We start from the raw sequence: 19,724 nt of genomic DNA on the forward strand, positions 1-19,724 counted from the left end.
TTGCTTAAGTGTTTAATGTGAATTTGCAGACTGGACCACTAAATGCCATGGCATTTAGAGATTATAATTTTGGAATTGGAAATAGAATCTGTAAAAGGTTTTAAAAAACCTGGATTACATTTTGAGCACTTTTCAGCACATTAAGCAAAATGAAGCACTGATGTGTGTTCTGCACGTGAATAATTTTCTATGTTGGCCTACCGAGGCTATGGCATTTCTAGCATAGTGTAAGGGAGTTGGAAACAGTGTGTAAAGGTAGATAGTTCAGATGTTGGTACTTTTCTGCACATTGATCAACATTAAGTTCTGCCAACACAGTGCATAACGTGTCTGTCTTGTGCAACAAGCGACATCATTTTCCGGGTAGTTTTGTGGAGTTAAAAAGAGAATATTTACACGGTTTCTAGGTATGTGGTTTATGTTCTGGCCATTTTAGGCACATTAAGCTGGTCCAAAAAGCGCATAATGTGAAGTCTTTGCACGTCAAGCCACCAAATGATATGTGGAAACATGACAAGTTTGCAAGAAAAATACATTACATTTTGGCAAACCTGATTATGTACAAGGTTTCAAGACCAGTACCTTTTTATTTTGATAAGCACTCGCAGCAAAGATGTCTGCGTGAATAATGTGCATAAAGGGCCACCAAAGTCTACTATATCTTCTAGGACGGTGTGTAGGCAAGGGGTTTTGGTGTTGCCTTCTAGAGGCCTATGAAGCTTCTTTTCACACTCCTAAAATGTGTTTAAAGTACGTAATGTCCAAGTTGGGTCACCAAATGATATGCGTTTACAGGATCTGCTCCAGCAGTAAGAAGCATATGTGCAAAGTTTTGACGCACGTGGTGTATGTAGTGTCAGTATTAGGGACACATTAAGCCTAGTTAGGCACCCCCAAATATAAATGATGCATTATATGCACGATTTTCTATGTTGGTTCAGGAAAAAACCACAGCGATGGTGGGCATGTTCTCTAAGCAATTGGATATTTTACCCGCAATATACGTTACTAAGCACCATTGACATTTTGTTAAAGTCAATTTTAATTATAGTAAATGAGTCATACGTTTCTTAGGATAGTTGCATGACATATCATATTTGTCCTCTGCAAAGGTTGGTGGCAATAGATTTATGACTGAATATCAAAAGCCACAATATGGTTTTCCAAATTAACTATTTTACGCATTAAAATGTTTCAGCATTTCAGAAAGTCATTCAATGTAAATAATGTCCATTGAGCATCCTCTAATGCCTTGAGATCTTTTAAATGTGTTGGGGAGTGAAACAGATGCACTATACAAAATGCAGATGCAAATGATCTATGTTTCAGTGAAGTTTGATACATTTAACGTTTTCCACATTAAGCTTGTTTTACATGAAATATTTTTAGAATGTTAAACTGCTTTTGGTGAATAACAGTCCATGCTTTCCAAAAACCCTGATACTTTCTGGAAATGTTTTTGGAGCTGAAAAGTGGTTTGGAGACAATTTTTCAGGGCAATTGATTATGTCTGGGACATTGTGGCACGTTGAGCAGCCGTAGGTGCCTTTTCAAAAGTGCTTAAATTAAATGAGTTCAGGTTGGGCCACCAAAAAACATGTAATTTTCAAAGTATATTTACGGTGTGATAAACAAGCATGTAGTGTGCAAGGTTTCTAGCCAAAAGATGTGTTTTTGGTCGACATTAAGCAACGTTTTTCACGCAACGTTTTTCACATTAATAAACATTTTAGAATGTCCACATTTTTGGAATGTGTCCTTCAGGTCAGATTTACTTTTGATATTTGGAGTTGGGTCTGAAATATCACTGACCTGACCTCAATTGCGCCAATTCAGTTTTGGCTAACACTAGGGTAGAAAAATTCCATACCAACTAACTTACTTCTGAAAGATGTTTCGTAGAATTTTTACTCTGCTATTATCACTTGGCAGACCCATGTTGCGAAAAGATTACAATTCTTTTGTCAGAAAAACATGGTTCACCAGCTCTGAAGAAGTATAGCCGGGGCAAAATCAATGGTGAAAAATGTATCTATGGAGGAAAAAAAATAACATGGGTCTAGTGTGTAAGAACGTGTCTGTAAATTCTTATATTGCATAAGCACCTATAAATGGTATGGCACAGTACTTTTACTTGGTTACTAAGAGAACACATATGGGGTCTCCTTGCCAGATCTGGATTTAGTGTACGCCCTATTAAAACCAACTGACCTGTCAACCACATCAAAGTAAGGACTAGGATCATGGAATGTGCAGTATTGATTTGCTCTTTTTGAACTGTCATGCAAGTGGATTTTAAAATTGTGATGCAGGATTATGTGTATTGAAATGTCGAGTAATTATTTGATGTAAATTGTATCCTAAAGCAAAGGATTTAAAAGGTTGATTTAGTATGTTTCTTAAAATAATCTATGGACATGTTTTTATGTGTGTACTTTTTTACACTTCTTAAATGAAGGAGTTCATTCACTAGTTTGCTTTTGACCAAAGACCTTTACGATCTTTTATCGAAAGGCTGATTTCATTAAATATATACTATACACAGCTTAGCCATCTTGTGCCTTTAGCTTAATTGTGTAAGTCGGCCATTTTTGAGTCTGGCCTAATTATTCAGATTTACACAATTAGGCTAAAGGCACAAGAAGCCCGCGGGGAAAGGGCGCAGGGTGTTGGCGGCCCGCTGCCGCTTCCATTGTCCCTGGAGGGACGCTGTACTTCTGGCCACGCCCCCCTCACCTACTTCCGCTGTGGACCCCAGCCCGAACGGGTGAAGCCCGCGGGGAAAGGGCGCAGGGTGTTGGCGGCCCGCTGGGGGTGTTAGCGGCTCCGTGGGGTACCTGACCCACGGGACTGGACTGGCCTGGATTGGGCTGGACTTCACTTTGTGGTGAGCCTCAGGTGAGCCTCAGTGTTGGGGCAGCTGTACAAAAACGAAACAAACTTTGAATGCCCTGGAACTCTTGGAACCTTTCTGTTCTTCTTGGGGCGGCCACGCAGGGCTTTCCACTATCCAATTCACATGATGGTTGGTCCTCCTAGGGACCCCACCCTAGGAGCCTCGGACGAAGGAGAAATCTCTTCCCCTTTCTCCCCCCACCATCTGCTGCAATCTACCCTTCTTTCGAAACTTCAAGGTACCCCGGTCCCTCAGGCTGATCGCAAACATATTGTGGGAAGAAGAATGAAAAGGGGCTTGCAGTGCACGGCTCTGGGGGCTGTGCAGGGAAACGGAGCGTGTAACGGGAGCCTCTGTGGGAGTGGAGCACCTTTGGCCACTGCCTGTGCGATAAAGAGTGTCTTAGAAGGAGCCAATGGGGAGCCTATACCTCTACACGCCCCTATCTACAGCCTGTTGGCAGGCCCTTTATATCGGCCCCCTGGGACTTGCGGCACCATGCTGCCCCCTCCCTCAACCATCAGCTCGGCATGGCCCGGGAGGGTCCTGCATCTCCCATAAATCTGCTTACTCCAGGTGGGGGCTTTGACTGTGTGGCCTCTGCTGATCTTCTGAATAACCTGGCTAATGGCTGTGAGAGAATCTCAAAGGGCATATTGAAGCTGACCAGTGGTCCGGCTGGTGGTCCTGCCCCTGTGCCGCTGAACCTGCTGGTCCCACCCTTGGCCCCCTGCAGCACTCCCTTTCTGGAACTGGCCCCCCTTCACCCAACTTCTGGCCCAGGTCCTGTTACCGAAGTTCTGCAACCGACACTGGTTCTTCCCTAAGTATACTCATGTCCGCCTCCCGTGCCCATGACTTTGGATGTCGGAGGTGTGGCTGTTGATGGTTTGGGGCCGGGCGTGGAGGTGAAGTCCAGCTTTCCATCTAGCCTTGGGAGCCAGCATATGCTCGGGGCTAGCTCTCTGTTTTGTCTTAGCCCTCTTCGGTCTTCCAAACCCCCCAACAAAGGAGAACACTCCCCTTCAGCTCCACCCTCCATCGACTCCACCAAGCCGCTAAGTTGTCCCCGTCACCTCCTGCTCCCTGAGCTGGCTCAGGTCAAAAACCTTCTTGTCCTAATTAAGGGGTTGTTGGGGGACAAGAGGGAAGGAGGCGTGGGAAGGGAAAGAATGGGTTCTTCAGGGGTCGGCCCAGGGCGACCGACTCTTGGCTTTGTAAAAGAAACACACTCCTCGTACCCTGGACTGCCCCATGCCTATGTGGCTAGGCCTCCCCCTTCTCTGAGGAGCTGTCCAGATGCAGCCCTCCCCCCAGCATCCCCCGAACGAAGGCAGTCCAGCACCGGATGTACAGACATGGGGACCAAGCCCTCACCATTGTGGAAACCCGCTAGGAGAGCCAGGGCCCATCACGCCCAGTGGGGAGGGAGGCCGATGCCCCAACGCCTATCCTGTTTAAGCCTCTGTCTGGGCACCATTTACGTAAAGGTTGCAGTAGCTATAGGGTGTTCCTCCATGGTGTCCCAAAACTATCCATCGATTCAAGAGAACCAAGGGATGCCCTTCGGAACAAATGTCTTCATTGGCTGCGGACAGTGGAGGAATGTGGGTTTGTGTCCGGGGGCTCTTTGTTGGAGTGTATCAGACTGCCCAATTGCTCAGGAAAGCTGGATACTGTTAAATTAGTCTTTGATGACAGCCAAATGGCAAGGGCCGTCTTGGAAAAGTGTAATGGCCACGGGCAGTCATGGAAAAGTGGCATCACAGCCGGTTCATCTCCCATTCACGCCCACGTGTGGCACTCCGTGGACACCCCTGGCAACAACCCCTCTCAGGGGCAAACCTGACCACCTTGGGTCTGAGGCGGTGTAGGAATTACCAGGGGTTAGGGGCGGGCGGGACCTGACCACTGATTTATGAATCCGTTTGGGGGCCATCATTAGGGGGGCGGTCTTTTCCAATGCCCAGCTGTCCCTTCTCTGCTGTGTTTTTGTTATTATGTATTAGTGTCTATTTTTAGTTTTAGAACTGTATTTGTAGGTTGTACTTTGATGGCCTTTTTGGGCCGAATAAAGTTGTTTGACTATATGTGGAATTTAGCTGATCTGTATGAAGCGGGCAATCTCATCGAGATATGTGAGTCAAGGTCAGAATCTTACCACCTGCCCCTCAGACATCCGTGGAACCGGCACACATCCCAGGGGAATGAGCACTGGCCTGGACAAGGCCAGCAGGTTGCAACTCTTCCCCAATCTGGCTTCTTTGAGGAACCGCTGCATTCCCTTCTATACAACGAGTCAGGATCTTGGTGTTCCATTCTCCTCTGGATTCTCTGGGCTCCTGCACCCTCAGTCCTTTCATCACCCCCAGCTCGCTCCTCTACTCTTGCAGAACCACACATGTTATACCCTAAGTGGGAGTTAAGTGGAGTCAGTTGTGTATGGTTAATGTTAGGTGCCTCACCTTGCCTGACTCTATTAACGGGACTGCCTAGTGGTGGAGTGTAGTAGGCCTCTCCCTGCATATTCCACTTCAGTGTTGTTCCTATGGGTAATCTTTATAACTCTGTTGCCTCTTCCTCGTCCCAGTACATATTGGAAATAGGGGGTTGGAAACTGGCTGAGATTGGAAACTGTTTGTAGGCTGAATAATCATAGGGTGATTGGAAGAGGAGAACATGGAATCCCCTGGCCTTGTTTCTATTCAACTGGGGTTATTCCCCTTCAAGGTTAGTTTCTGCCCCTGGTAGTCTGTCATGAAAGTACTGGTCTTTGCTGCACACCCTATGATCTGAAATAGGGGAAGTTTAATAGATGTTGCAGTCAAAGCCAGACCGTAGTCTCTTCTTGATCTGCTTCTATTCTGTTACAAAACTCTCGTCTCCCTCTTAGATCAGGGACAGCGCCTCTTGTCCCTTTGGTATACAGTGTCTCACCTGGGGTCCTCCCATGGGCTCAACCCCATACTCCCCTACCCAGGTGATCCTTGCTTGTCCGACCCCAGTGTTGGGATCCAAAAGCAATGGCCCTCCCCATGCCACCTAAATAGAGGATTCTCATGATCTACATGGGAGAATACCCCCAGGTTTCTCACAGACCTGCACTTTTGTAACTTAGCTGAAGGCACAGCTTCACCGCGGCACTCCTATTTAACACAAACACTATTGCACAACACCTCTGCCATAAGTATGCAGCTACCTTTCATGACAAAACATTTGTACTGTAGCTACTCGCATTTTCTATGCACTTAAACACCCCCTGCCCCCGGCTTAGTTCATAAGTTTACCTCCTTTACGCCCATTCACATGCCATTCGGACATGGGTGACTGGCAGGGTCTTGGCCACCCTCTCCTAACTCTAATGGCTGAAATGCACACACGCATAATGGCACCTCCCAATTTCCCCATATCTGGACCATATCCCTCCATGAGCATTCTAACAGTGCATTGGGACCATAATTATGGTGAAAGGCGCTATACAAATGACAGAATGAATGAATGAATGAATGAAATAAACTGCAGCAGACTGCCACAGTTTTTTCTTATCCTTTCTCATCACGTATCTAGAATTACACACTGTTTGATTTATCAATGATAAATCCTTGTTAAATCCTGTGTGTAATTTTAAGTTGCTGATAAGTTGCTATATAGATGGATCATCTTGATGTTCTCATTTTGGGGTAATCATTCTTCCTCTGAGTCGGGTGTATTCTCCACAAACAGACTAGATATATATGAAGCTGTTAGTAAATGTTCTCTCACCTCCAATGCAATTTCAGGAAGTGAATTTGGTCTCAGTGGAATGAGAGAGGGGTCACTTCGCCGACTACCTGGCTGGTGAGACTGCTGCTCATGAGCTGTGGTGAGCTTGTGCCAACAAGTCGTAGAGAGCCCATCCGCTCTGGCTCTCTACTTCTGGTTGACATGAAAATGGAAGAGGGGCACTGCAGAGCACCACTGCCTCCATTCCCTGGCTGCCATCTTATGTGGAGTTTTTTTTAATAGTTTTTTTAAAAAAGGCCCTTGGAACACGCCTTATTCAGCAAGCCGTACTAGGTGGAAAGATCCCACAGCCTACGCTAAAGGTCCTTGCTTCGTAAAGGCAACCCAGCATAGCCTGCCAGGCGCAGAATGGGTGCGTTAAATATTGCATGTCACTCTTTTTCTTCAATGGTACTACTCTTAAGTTTATAGTTTATCTTGCGTGATTATCTCTTAAAAAAATGAATGGAAACCGAACCGAATGGAACTAGTTGTTTTACCACTTGGTTGCGCGTTATGCCTGGTCCCGTCTTGCTCATTAAATCTCACTTTTGTGTAGTGAGTCTAAACTTGACAATTTTGTTTACCTCAACCTTGCAGAAGCACAAATCTCCATCTTCCAGTTCTACCCCAAAGAAAGGCTCAGGCTGTAGCAGTCACTCCGTGGCGTGCCCAGTGCCACTCGCTGCCCTGGGTGAGAATCATATAGCTTTAGTCGATACCCATAACAAAAACAAAACACGCACACACACACACCCTCTATATCTCTCTCCAGTCCATGCTGATGGAAAGCTGGTGCGCCCCTCTTGACCAGCTTGCATATTGTCTTACTATGGTGGGAGTATGAGAGACTGCTGACCTGTAATCGTGAAACCAAGACTGCCCGGGCATTCGGGTGGGAGGCGGATATGTGGGGTGAAGGAGGGCATTTGTGTGGGAAAGGGGTGTGGGGGGGTAATCAGCTGGATGCCGATGAGGAAAAACTTGGGAGTGTTCCTCTCTTAAACGTGGATCAATAGATTGGAGAATGTAAACTATAGCGCTTAATGTTAGTAAAATAACGCCTGCGTTCTTTGAATCCGCAATAATCGCTCAAGCCCTGAAAATTGATGCAGCGACCTCTACTGAAGAGTGGCCAGTACAGAGCACGCAGTTTCAGGGTGCACTCGCGTCGCTGTCAAATGGCGTTTGACCCAAATTCTGCTGCAAATCAGTCTCTGGTCAGATACTTATGATTACGCATTCAAAGGCTAATGGTTAAAACGGTAGGAGTCAAATGTTGATTCAGAGAAACATTTTAATAGTTGATTAATTTGAATTTCAGAAAATGAAATCAAACTACACCTTTCTGATAAATCATGCCCTGACCCAAATGTTTTTTTTGTGTGTGTAAAACACCTCCTCTGATGTCAATTTCCTAAACGTGACAATGCTACCCACCTATGGTGGGTCTTCTGGGTTGCTTTGATGAGGTGTGTTTTATCTGGTTTGGACCTTGAGTGTACAAGGCTCTTGATGCAGGAAATGTTGCCCTAAGCCTCGTCTCTTTCCTTCCAGCTGCATGAAGCTGACATTGTGGTGATGAGCAGCCCAAAACCAGAGGAGGTTCCGGCTGATTGGATAGCGCCTGAAACTGTGCTTGTGCACGGCTACCATGCGTTTGGATCGGGTAAGTTTAGAACGAGTGCAGACGGTACTGCCATGATAAGTGTGCATTACCTCCTCGGAGCTGCATAAACTGCAGGCCCGTCCCCTCATTCAGAGAGGGCCTATGTACAGAAGCATGGCGCGTCTTTGCAGAGCAGGCCCCATTGCATACATTATGTTATGGTAGTTCTATAGCCCTCAACTGCCTTTGTGGTGAAAGTGCTCGAGGGGTATCTGGGTTTGTGTTTTGATGACAACTGTGGTTTGACATTATAGTCGTAGGTAAGCAGTTAAGGACACATACACTTAGCATTAAGTAAATACACTTAGGGAAAGTAAAAGAATAGTGTTTGGTTGGTTGGAGTGGTTTGTATGGTCGTCTCTTTATAGTGGTTGAGGAGGTTTAATGGTGCATAGTCTGATCAGTCGACTTATGGATGCTGAAGGTGAGGTGTTGTGTGCACGGGCAGCTTCTATTCTCCAGCATTGGATCTTTCATGGATTGACATGCTGTGAATATTTCCCAGCCTGACGACGGGAAATATTCACAGCAAGTGAATCATGAACGATAACAACATTGGAGAAATGGAGTTACAGGTAATAAACTACTCCCTTCCAACAGTCTATGCAAAGACTGCAGGTTCTATACCAAGCACAAGTTACGTTCTGTGCATGCGCCTTGTTCCAAATGACCTTTCTCCTGCGGTTATTAACGAGTGGGAAGCCAAGTAGACCCAACCCATGGAGAAAATTCTGCTTGCAGAAGATCAACACAATGGCGACTTAAACCGCGGACGGTTCAAAGCTCTTGGGTATGATGAGAATGTGTGCTGCTTGTTGTACACAATGCATTGAGGTTATAGTGACGTGGTGTGACAGAAACAATACTGCATGCAATAACAGTTCCGAGAATCCAGATTTGCTTTACAGATTAAATGAGGTTAAGAAATGCCATACATGGAAGAAATACAGCAGGTGAATCTCTACCTAAAAACTGATTGACTTGGTTTCCAGACCAGGACAAGGAAACTGAATGCAAGGATCAAGAAACTCAAAGCGGAAAGTGAAAAATAACAATAACGTGGCCTTTCTTGAATGATGTTCCTTTCTTGCTTAATGGCTGGACACCTAGATGGACATTGGCACCCTGCATGCAAGTGGATAGTTGGGGGTTGAGGGGGTCAGAGGAGGGATCACCCCATACTCTGCAGAGATGTGGGTGCTCTTTGATGCTGATTGACTTACAGCGGCGATCTACAAAGCATTTTTTGCATTTCCATCACTAGTACGGGCCATGAGCACTTGCCATAGCCTAACGTTTGTAAGGACTGTGAGAATTATTGGACAATGAGGTAATGCCTTATTACTTATAGTATTTCAAAAAAGGTAGCGGGTGCTCCTTTCCAGAAAGAACATGGCATGATAACCTGTTCTGAGATGAGAGTTTGCACCACACGCTTTTTGCTCGCTGTACCTTTCACAGATGGGAAATAGCCATTTGCATATCAGTCTGTCCCGCCCACATGGGCAGTCCAGCACCGAAATGCTATGGCAATTCCTCTCTGAACAAGAGTACCAACAGCAACCCCATACACGTGTTTCAGCCTTGTTGGCCTCATCAGTGAGGTGAAGCTGTGCCTCTCTGAGCACAGTGATCAGGGAGTCCACGTCTGGTTGCCCCCAGTTAACTCAGGGTGACCAACCCCAAGTTCCTTGCAAATATTTCAAAAAAGGTAGCGGGCGCTCCTCTCCAGAAAGAACATGGCATGATAACCTGTTCTGAGATGAGAGTTTGCAGCACACGCTTTTTGCTCACTGTACCTTTCACAGATGGGAAATAACTATTTGCATATCAGTCTTTTTCCCACCCACATGGGCAGTCCAGCACCGAAATGCTATGGCTATTCCCTTCTGAACAAGAGTACCAGCAGCAACCCCATACACGTGTTTCAGCCTTGTTGGGCATCATCAGTGAGGACTGATCTTCTTTAATCTTCTTTACTCTGACTCTGTGTCTTCATCTGTCTCCCTCCATATGCCTTGCTCATCATGACATTGACTCTTGTTCTTGGCTTGGGTGTACAGGAGGGGCTGTTGAAGGCAGATCCACACCCTAGTGGAGGGTTGGCGGAAGAGCGACTATTTTCTTTTCTTATAGCTTGCCAGAAGAGGTCTGTTGAGGGAGGCTGATGGCGCTCTTTGTTATGACTGTGACGAGGAAGAAACCTACTCAGATCAGTGATGAATATTGTCAGTAATGTGGGCATAATATACCAAGCCAACTGTCCTCAATCGTTCTGCGTGATATAAAGTGTTTGATGGCGTTCGGGGAGTATGTGTAACACGGGGTTGAAGAATATGCACTCTGTTCTGGTATGTGATGGGGCCTTTTGCTATTGCTAATAGAGAACGTACAGCTAGGTAGAAACCCACATTTAGAAGTTATGTGAAAATGATTACTTGTAATTAGCGTTGAGGCGGTACTTGGCTAAAAATACTCGCCCTGGTGGATAAGAAACAGAACGTTTTTAGTCATGGTTGTTCAGATAACTAAATTGCACAAAGCCACCGTGTTTCTTTGCTTGCTATAAAGTGGGATCTGAGTCGATGAATTAGACTCTGTGTCCCACATGTACTTTTCAGAGCGGCATTTCTTCTTCTTTCAATAGGCTTTCTCTTTCAGAAATGTGCCTTTAGCCAAGCCAAACAAAGGTTGGAATATTTACACAAGGCCTGTAGGTTAGAAAGAAAGTGGAATTGAACTGTGTCCCTCATATTTCATTGATCATTTTGGCAGCATTCCCTGCGTGGTCTAAGCAAATCCTTTTTCAATGTATACTTCTGACGAGCGGCAGTTTCCAGGAAAGTGGATGATCCAGTTTGGCACTGTTTCATGATTAGACTTTGGGCATGAAATGTGAGCAATAAAGACATTTCTACAGTGTTTGCATGAATCTGATCTCCGTTCTGGCTGAACCCAAGGGGAAGACTCGGAACCCGCGCCAAGTAGCCTTGCTGAAAGCGATTACTGATGTTATGTTGCTCATCTTGCACGTGACTTTAGGAAGTAGCATTTGTACTCATTTGACCACCAACTTCCGAACTGCTTCCTGCTTCTCACTTTTACATAAGAGAACAAGAATGTTTATAAGCTTTGACCTGCCACTTATTTTGAAGTTCATACCAGAAGTGTGGAAACACTAGACAAGATGCAGCCATGCTTATGCTTCCCCTCACAACGGAAGCAGAACTGGAAACCCTGAACGTGCTCGAAGAAAAAAGCCCAATAGCACATACGTTGTGCCTAATGCCGGAGTGCTTTATTAACTAAACTAGATTTAGGCAGGTTTTGCATCCCCTCCTTTGAGTGCCAACGACTGAGGTAATACTATTGGCAAGTGCATTTGTTGGCTCATATTAAGTGGTGCAGTTTCCTGGAGAGAGTGTTGTTTTTTACATGCATCTGCTTCTATTAGAACGGACGCCCTGTGACCAGCTGTCTACACTGTCATTTCTTTCAATTATTATCTGGGTCTGACCCTCCTCATGCGGGCTATTGCCCCCAGGCACCTATCGGCACCTATCGGGGTAACATTCTAGCATGCTCCTCAAAAGCTCTAGGCTTCTGCTTAGTGACCCCCACTATGTTTCTGCAGATTAGTTCTGTTGGCACACCTGGTCAATGGGAAGCGTTCTGTCATTTTTTCAAGTATAGCTTAGTGGGGTTGCCTCTGGGCCACACAACACAAAGTAAGGTGAATCTGGCAAGCAGCCATTTTCTTAACAAATGTATGGTTATCTAGCGGTATCCTCCCCACAGGAAGCTATCCTGACTAGACACTCCTTAGGTGGTCAGGCCTGGCTCCATTAGCACAAACTAAAAACCGCTTCATGACAAGCCCTTTGTCTAAAAGCCCAGAAGGTTTCAAAAAGATACTTTGCTTGTAGTGGCAAGATCCCCCCCAGGCTGAATGAAAGGGGGACGAGGCAGGTTCATGTGTGGAGTGATATGCTGGTAATGACTTGTCATGCTGGCATCCTGTCATGTCGGTTGCAGCGGGGAGGTCTCTGCATAGGATGGAGAGGATCGAAGCAGGAGGTGCAGCCGTGGGAAAGTTAAATGGATTATGTAGGGTGCATTGTGGAGGCCTTGAACCTCTGGCGGCATGTGCAGCGGATGGAGCTTGTATGAGCTGTGTGAAGGATTCCCGAGCAGTGGGCGAGGCAGTCCTGGAAGCTCATAGTAAGGACACCTGCTGGGAAGACCTGCCTGACCAGCTGGATATTGAGGATATTCTTGCCTCCAGGGGCGATTGGCCGATGGTAGCAGAGGACTGCTGAATTATTTACCATCTAGCAGTGCAGGCTGTACTTGATGGCTGTCGTAGTTTGCTCTCTAGTGTATAGGACCCGGTCTAGATTCCCTCCCCCACTCCCGCTTCTTTTCTTTTTTTTTTTTTTTCCTTTTTTTTGTGACATGCCCATTGATGGGCAGGATGGGCAGGTTAGAGAACGTCTACGCTAGCAAATAGGACTTTAATGGTTGACCTCTCTTGCATATGTCTGCCCAATGCCAAGATACCACTTCGGAGATAAACAAGTGCTCTATAAAATAAACTCAAAACATGAATGAGTGTGCTTGGGACTCAGCCTACCAGTCCACCTAATTAATGCAAAATTTACTAGAGGCTGTGTACCAGTACTTTGCCCTTGACTGGTGAATACAGCAGGAACTCCTAAAAATGACTTTCGAAAGTGTTTCATTCTTGAGTGCCCTTTATGTCCACCTTGGGACCCAGACCTCTCTGATCAGCCACGGCTGTGTCTGCAATAAATCACATTCCACATCATTGGAATTTTGCTTATTCAAGGTTCTTGAAGGTGATCTTGAAAATGCATGTTTTCAGGCTGCCCTCCCTTCTGTAGAGTAGGGAGTTCCAGTGGTAAGAAGTTGACAGTGGGAACTGGAGGTGCCACAGGTTGGCCGGGGAGACACATTGAAGTGGGTGAAGGTCGTGGGGGGGATAGCAGCAGGGTAAGAGTTGACTGGGTTTGAGGGGTGGGTGGGATGTGTTAGCCCATTGATACATTTGAAGATGAGAAGCTTCAAAAGAAAATCATTCTGCATTGAAACCCACCCTATATATGAGGCAAGGAATGTGGAAGGTTTTAGAAGGGGATTACTTAGTACTTTGAGCAGAGCAAAAGTGTGGGAGGGTTTGTCCCAAATGGAGGCTAGACCAGTAATCCAGCCTGCTGAGGACAAATGTGGACATAAGTGTTTTGGTTGTGTGAAAGCTGAGATGAGTACAATTTTTCAAAATGTTCAGTAGATTAAGCCTAGCAGCCATGGCTGGGAAATTAATGCATTGTTGAAGTTTAAAGTTGGTGTTAGAGGGTACCCCTATGTTTCAGGCATGGTGGCTGGGAATGTAGACATAAGGTGGGAAGGAGATGGAGGTGCGAGGAGGCATGGTGTTAAAGGATGTGAGATGAGTCTCTTAGGGAGTCAAGGATTAGGCAGCATGGATTGTGCCATCTATTAACGAATGGTGGAGAGACAGCTGATGTGACGACTATATTTTGTGGCTGAAGGCAAGGGAAGACCTTGGGTATCAGTTGCAAAAAGATGAGAAAAACTGAAGGAGAAAAGGAGTTTGCTAAAAGAGGTCAATTGAAGAGGGGACTGGATACCAATCCCTGCGAGATTCCTACCAGGATGTGGATGTCAGGAGAAGTACCAGAGTTCAGGGAAATAGAAAAAGTTGTGCACGAGTAGGTATCGAGCAATTCGAGGCAAGGCAGTGCCAGATTATGGAGAAGAGAGGGATTGTTAGATTGGAGAGGGTTGTGGAGGCCATGTACTTCCAGGTATGTAGTAATAAGGCCACACTTTCCAGAATTTAAGGGTAATGGCTAAGGGAGGCCTTTCTTGCTGGGGTAATTGGGTCGGAGGTAGGTTTTCCCATGATGGGTAGGACAGTAGCCCTCTTGAAGCAGGCTGGGGAAGGTGGCAGTGCAAACTGAAGGGATGACGAGAGATGATGGTCAAGCAACGAGGAGATAGTCGAGTAACTGTCTCCGCTGACTTGCTTTTCTATCTGTGGTTCTAATGGGTCCTCGGCGGTTGCAGAATGGTTTGGCAGACCAGGGGAATGTGAGTGATGAGCTCGAGTAGAGCAAGGTAAGTTTGATGGAGGGGGTGGGGTTGATTAAGAGACTTGGAGGATGGTGATCGGAGGTTGCAGTCACTGTCATCCTTGAAACCTTGGAGAAATATATGGTAAAGCTGTCCACGTAGAGAGAAGGAGCAGGCTGAATGTGTGGGGTAAGCATGATGGTCATGGATTATAATGCTGTGAGGAGAGGGTGAGAAGTGAAGTTGGTATAGTCCCGATTGTGGCTTTGAGCTGCTGGGACAGGTGCTTAAAACAGGAAAAGAGCAATTACTAGTTGAACGGAGTACTAAATGTTTGGGACTGTTGGACTCAATCGACACCACAGAGAAATTACTCATAGAAAATCCAGACTATGTTAAAAAAAACGTGTGTATGAGTATGACTGGATTAAGTTGTCTGAGTCAGCGCAGTCATCCAAACTTTATGGAAAATATTGCGTAGCTTTTAATAAATAAGCGTGGTTGAACTCTGTTGTACTTGAGCAAGTTTCCTTCGGCTGTACTGAGACAACAATTTCTAAGATTGTGCCTTAAAATATTTCCAACAAAAGAAATTCTTGAAGCCGAAAGGTATTAGACTGCAAATGCAGGCTTTGTGGTCGCAAAATGAAAACGCTCCGCCATCTCATCATGAGCTGCCAGGACGTTATGGATACTCGACGTAATCTACTAGGTAGATTTTTTTGTGAACAATCAAACCCTAACCAAGAAAGATATCTGGTAACAACTGTTACAGGGTTCAAGGTTTTCCATAACTTTTGCATTGCTAGAGATGGTATCAATCCCTTTTAAAAAGCTTGAAGGAAAAAAGTGAATCTAGAGTGATATAGGAGCTTCATTCTTGTGTACTGTGCTGTACAGGTGGTATGCAATTATGATTTCTGGGACAGTAAGAGCTGTTAATCTGTGTTGGTTTTTTTTCCGAGTGAAATGGCTGTATTATGTGGTTTTACTGTCATTGAATTTTGTATTTGAATTGTAAATGGTATAAAGCTTCTCTTGAAGCTACATGCTAATAAAAATAAAATGTATAGTAGTGATTTGGCAGAGTCCCAGGCAGTGGAAAAGCTGAGAATAAGACAGCAGATTTTACAACAGTGCCGCAGGTATAGATATATTATTAATGTCCTTCGTTTTTGGATGCCTGGGGAGAGTCAAGGTTGGAGTTGAGGGTAATATGGAATATAGAGGAGAGTAAAGGGCCAGAAAGACTAGTCCATGGAGTCGGCAAGAGTTGGAGAAAAAGCTTAAAAAGAAGAATGGACTTTATCAAGTGAGGGAATCAATCATTCAGGTTTGAATTCCCATGAAGTGTTAGAGGGGGACTAGGAACCAGTTTGGTGGCGTGAACGTGGACATTTTCGGACAGTCAAGTTAACTAATAATTGACAAGAGGGAGACTAGTTTGCAGGAGTTGCCATGAATGTGGGTAGTCTGTTTCTAAAGGGTGGCCGAGTGGTGGGAGAGGGTGTAATTCAGCTGCAGCAAGTTGCTTGTAGATCTGTTAGGGAGGTTGTAGTCGCCCATTGGATTAGCTGAGACTGCGCTCTGAAGACATAAGAGTAGGAGGTAAAGACTGTGAAAGAAAAGTGTGGCAGTGCCTATGTGTAACGGGTGGATGGAACTATTTGCACTTGGTTGGAGGCAGGTGTAAACGGGGGGTGGTACACCCTTCTTGATTTACCAGTACTTAACCCGCCGCCTCTTGACTGTCTCCGGCATCCCCACTTACCCTAGTTCCTGGATCGCCCTGGGTGTGCCGTTGTAGGAAAAGGACTGGGGCAGGAAACGCAATTGGTATAGGAATTTGTGGTTTGAATAAATATACATTATCAGGAAAGGCAGAGAAGAATGCTGGTGTACGGTCTTACTTGTTGGTTGGATCTTGACTTCAGCCCTAGTACACCAGCATTTTTCTTTAGAAAGGGGGCAACAGATTACACGCTACAACACAATATAACTATAGGTCCTAAGCAGCTGCGATAACCAGCAAAAAAATAAAGTCCTTTCAAGATGTATGCAAAAGTCCTCATAAAGGACACTGTTGGCAGCGCTGTCTCAAGGTCAATTGTGCTACAGAAATATTGCCAGGTGCTCCGAGTCCTTAGATGCTGCAGGCAGGCCGGCGGCAGTATAGAGGGACCCCAAGAGTTCTTAAACTGGACTGCATATGCCAGCGGTAGTCTGGCACGTTGGCAGCAGTATGGGTGCCCCTTGCAGGGGGTCCTTGCCGAGACATGCATGCCAGAAACAACCCGGCATCAGTTGCAACAACTGGGTACCCAGGTGAGTCCCTTAACCTGGGCCTTGTCTGCCAGCTGCAGCTTGCAAATTCAGATCGTGCCTGCCATAGCAGGGGCTGATCCTGTAGTGCTTTGATGGGCAATATCAATCGGGTATTTTTGGGTGGTGCTGAGCCGAGCACTGTCTCCACCCTCCTAGGTGAGGGTCAGGCTCCCTTCCAACTGTTGTAATGGCTCGCTGCTCAGAGCCCAGCTTTTGTCTGTTCGAGTTGACTTTTTTTTTCCTTTTCCTGAAGCTAATTTGCTTTACAAGCCCTTTAAAGGTGGGGGCTCCACAGGGATCAGCAGTTGAAGGTGTTATTGAGAGGGACTTGAAGAAGTTGAAAAGCTATATGCGTTTAAAGAATTGATTGTCTCAAAAAAGGCAAGTGAGCTAATTTTGCTAATCGGGACCAGCCCCAAGCCTCCTTTAGGTAAGTGAGGAGAGTTTGAAAACTTGGCATAGTCAGTGTTTAATGTTGCAAGAGTAGTAGTGTTTTTGTGGGAGAATTCATTGTCAGGACAGTCACCATCAAGAGATGGGGTTGGTGCAAGTCAGAGGTAAGTAAAAAGGAAGCATTATCGCAGAGAGATTGCCCAGCCCAGAGTCTCTGAATGGGTTTAGTGGGACAGAACAGGAGAAGATGAAGGAAAAGGTAGTTCTTGGATTGATATGAGGTTATTAGTTTGGAGTCTGTGTGTGGATAAGGCTAAATGTTAGGTTTAGAAAAGTAGAGGGAGTGGATCCAAAGAGGCAACATAGGAGAAGTAGCAGCACCATGAATAGGTGTTTAAGGAGTATACCTACTCCATAAATACCCCACTGTGTTGGTACCAGATGGTTAGGAAGCGGTGTGCAGGAGCATGATGGGGTGGGTAGCCACTATAATTTCACGGATTAGGATGGGAGTTACGAAAATTGAGGGTCAAGCAGGTTGTGGCCAAAATGAGTTATTCCCCTGAAATTGGTCTAGTATATTTAGGAGTATATGGCGGAGTAAACTCGCTCATAAAGTTTGCATCTTTGTTTGAAGGAAGTAATTTTGCTTAACTGTCCTCTACCTAAGGCCAACAGGCAGAATGCCCTGGTAGACAAATTGACATGGTGAGGGCTTGTCACATAGTATGACTGGCCATTCATCACAAATGAAAATGAGGTTGTTGTGATGGTTTTAGGGGCACACTGCCACCAGGATCTCGGGGAGGTTGAAGGATCATGGCACACTGCCATCATTGTCCTGGTTCTTCTTAATTGGGTGCCACGGGGGCAGACCGATAAGTCACACCCTCGAGGAGAGGGCCAAGTAGGACCACATCAGGGAAGCTGTGCCAGGAGGGTAAACAGCAACACCCCTTTTCAATCCCTCTCCTCCAGGTCATGGCAGGGGTTTGGTGTGCCCAACAAATTGGCTACAGCCAACTCACCCATCCAGACCCAGAGCTGTGCCCAGACTACCCACTCCTTGAGACCACTCTTGACTGTTTGTACCCTACAGCTTCCAACTCCGTCCTATGACATAAACTGCCCAGGGCTTAGTCCATCCCACCGCCTTTCACCCATCCATTGCTTCTTTCATTTCATGAATTAATCCCAACACCAGTGTTGAGCATAGATGTTCAACAATGTCCATGTCCTCTAAAGCATCCTCTCTCCAGCACATTATCCCCACAGCTGTAACTTCGTACACCGCAACAGCTGCTTTCAGCCAGAAGTCCCACCAGTAGCACCGAAAACATCAGCGTTCCCTGCACTGTGCCTAGAGACGTTTTCCCAACAACCACTGTGTCCAGTGAAGGACTATGTTAAACCCCCACTGTTGACTGATGTATATAAGGAACATTTGGGGTTACTGGACAACGGAACCACACCATCCCTGTTTGTCAGTGCAGGAAAGCCGCATTTCTGGACTACCCATGCTGTTGGGGCACCCGTTTTGCATATTGGGCCAACCACAGGTATTTTTGTCCCTTTCAGAAGAAAGGGCCCTTTGACATACCCAACCCACGTGTGCAACGAAGGCCCACTGAAAAATATTACTGCACAAAACAACTTAAACTCCTAAACGGACATTGACCTTCTTCTACACTATGGAAGCGGAACCCCACCTTTTTTAGTTCCTATTTTATGTCAAAACCCACTAGTAGTTATTGTAGAAAGAGATTCCTTTGCACACAAGAGCGTGGGCTGCAAGAATCCAATATCTACAAAGGCGGTGAACAGCAAAGGGCACTGGCTACAATTAAGAGAAGGAAGTTTGGTTCCCACTGGGGCTGAAATAGGGAGACCATACTCCTGAGGCAGTAGTCTGTAGGGGTCCAGCAGGAATAGAACAGAGATTGCCCCTGGAAACAGCACACTGTTAACAATATTGCAAAAAGCACAATGCAGAGAGGCAACAAAAGAAAAGGGACTCGAATTGCCTGCTGGATCCTCCAATTGCCAAACTCTGGGCAAAGGAATTACATAAGCAAAAGGACAAGAAGACAAATCATCTCAGAAATACCACGGGAAGGAACAGGATGTCTAATCAAATACAATTCAATGCCCCGAAAATGAGGAGCAAGAGCATGTTGGGCTAATAACAAGGATACTAAAGTCTGGAACTGCAAAATGGAATCTACTGACTAGACTCGAAGGATTTCCGACTGAACTACAGGCTGGTAAAAAGAAACTATGGACAGAAACTCTAGGCTAGAACACCAGGAACTATGCATGCAAAATCTTGACTGTTAACCAGGAAACTGCAGAAAGAAAGCGAGAGACGGAAAGCATGCAACAATGGAACTGTGACCTGAAAGCAAGGGGCTGCAGGGGGAAGGGGGGTTGTGGCAACAGGATACAGCCATCTGTGCTGTGCAAGAACAAAGTGCTCCTACAGGCAGCTGCTTAAGTACTTGCTCACCCTGCAATGATCAAGCTCATTGCCAGCACCTAGACCCCCACACACTTTTTCTCGAC

General features: G+C 45.8%; 1 protein-coding gene across 1 annotated transcript in view; it reads left to right on the top strand.

Moving 5' to 3' along the window:
* The window catches only part of MTHFD1L (methylenetetrahydrofolate dehydrogenase (NADP+ dependent) 1 like), a 2,103,853-nt gene that overhangs the window by 500,427 nt on the left and 1,583,702 nt on the right, over positions 1 to 19,724 (top strand). Inside the window, exon 8 of the mRNA XM_069608130.1 lies at positions 8,216 to 8,327. Within this exon, the coding sequence (XP_069464231.1) occupies positions 8,216 to 8,327 (112 nt within the window). The remainder of the gene's footprint in view (positions 1 to 8,215; positions 8,328 to 19,724) is intronic.

The sequence above is a fragment of the Ambystoma mexicanum genome, chromosome 4q (assembly GCF_040938575.1).
Source record: "Ambystoma mexicanum isolate Mex_15411 chromosome 4q, UKY_AmexF1_1, whole genome shotgun sequence".
NCBI lineage: Eukaryota > Metazoa > Chordata > Amphibia > Caudata > Ambystomatidae > Ambystoma > Ambystoma mexicanum.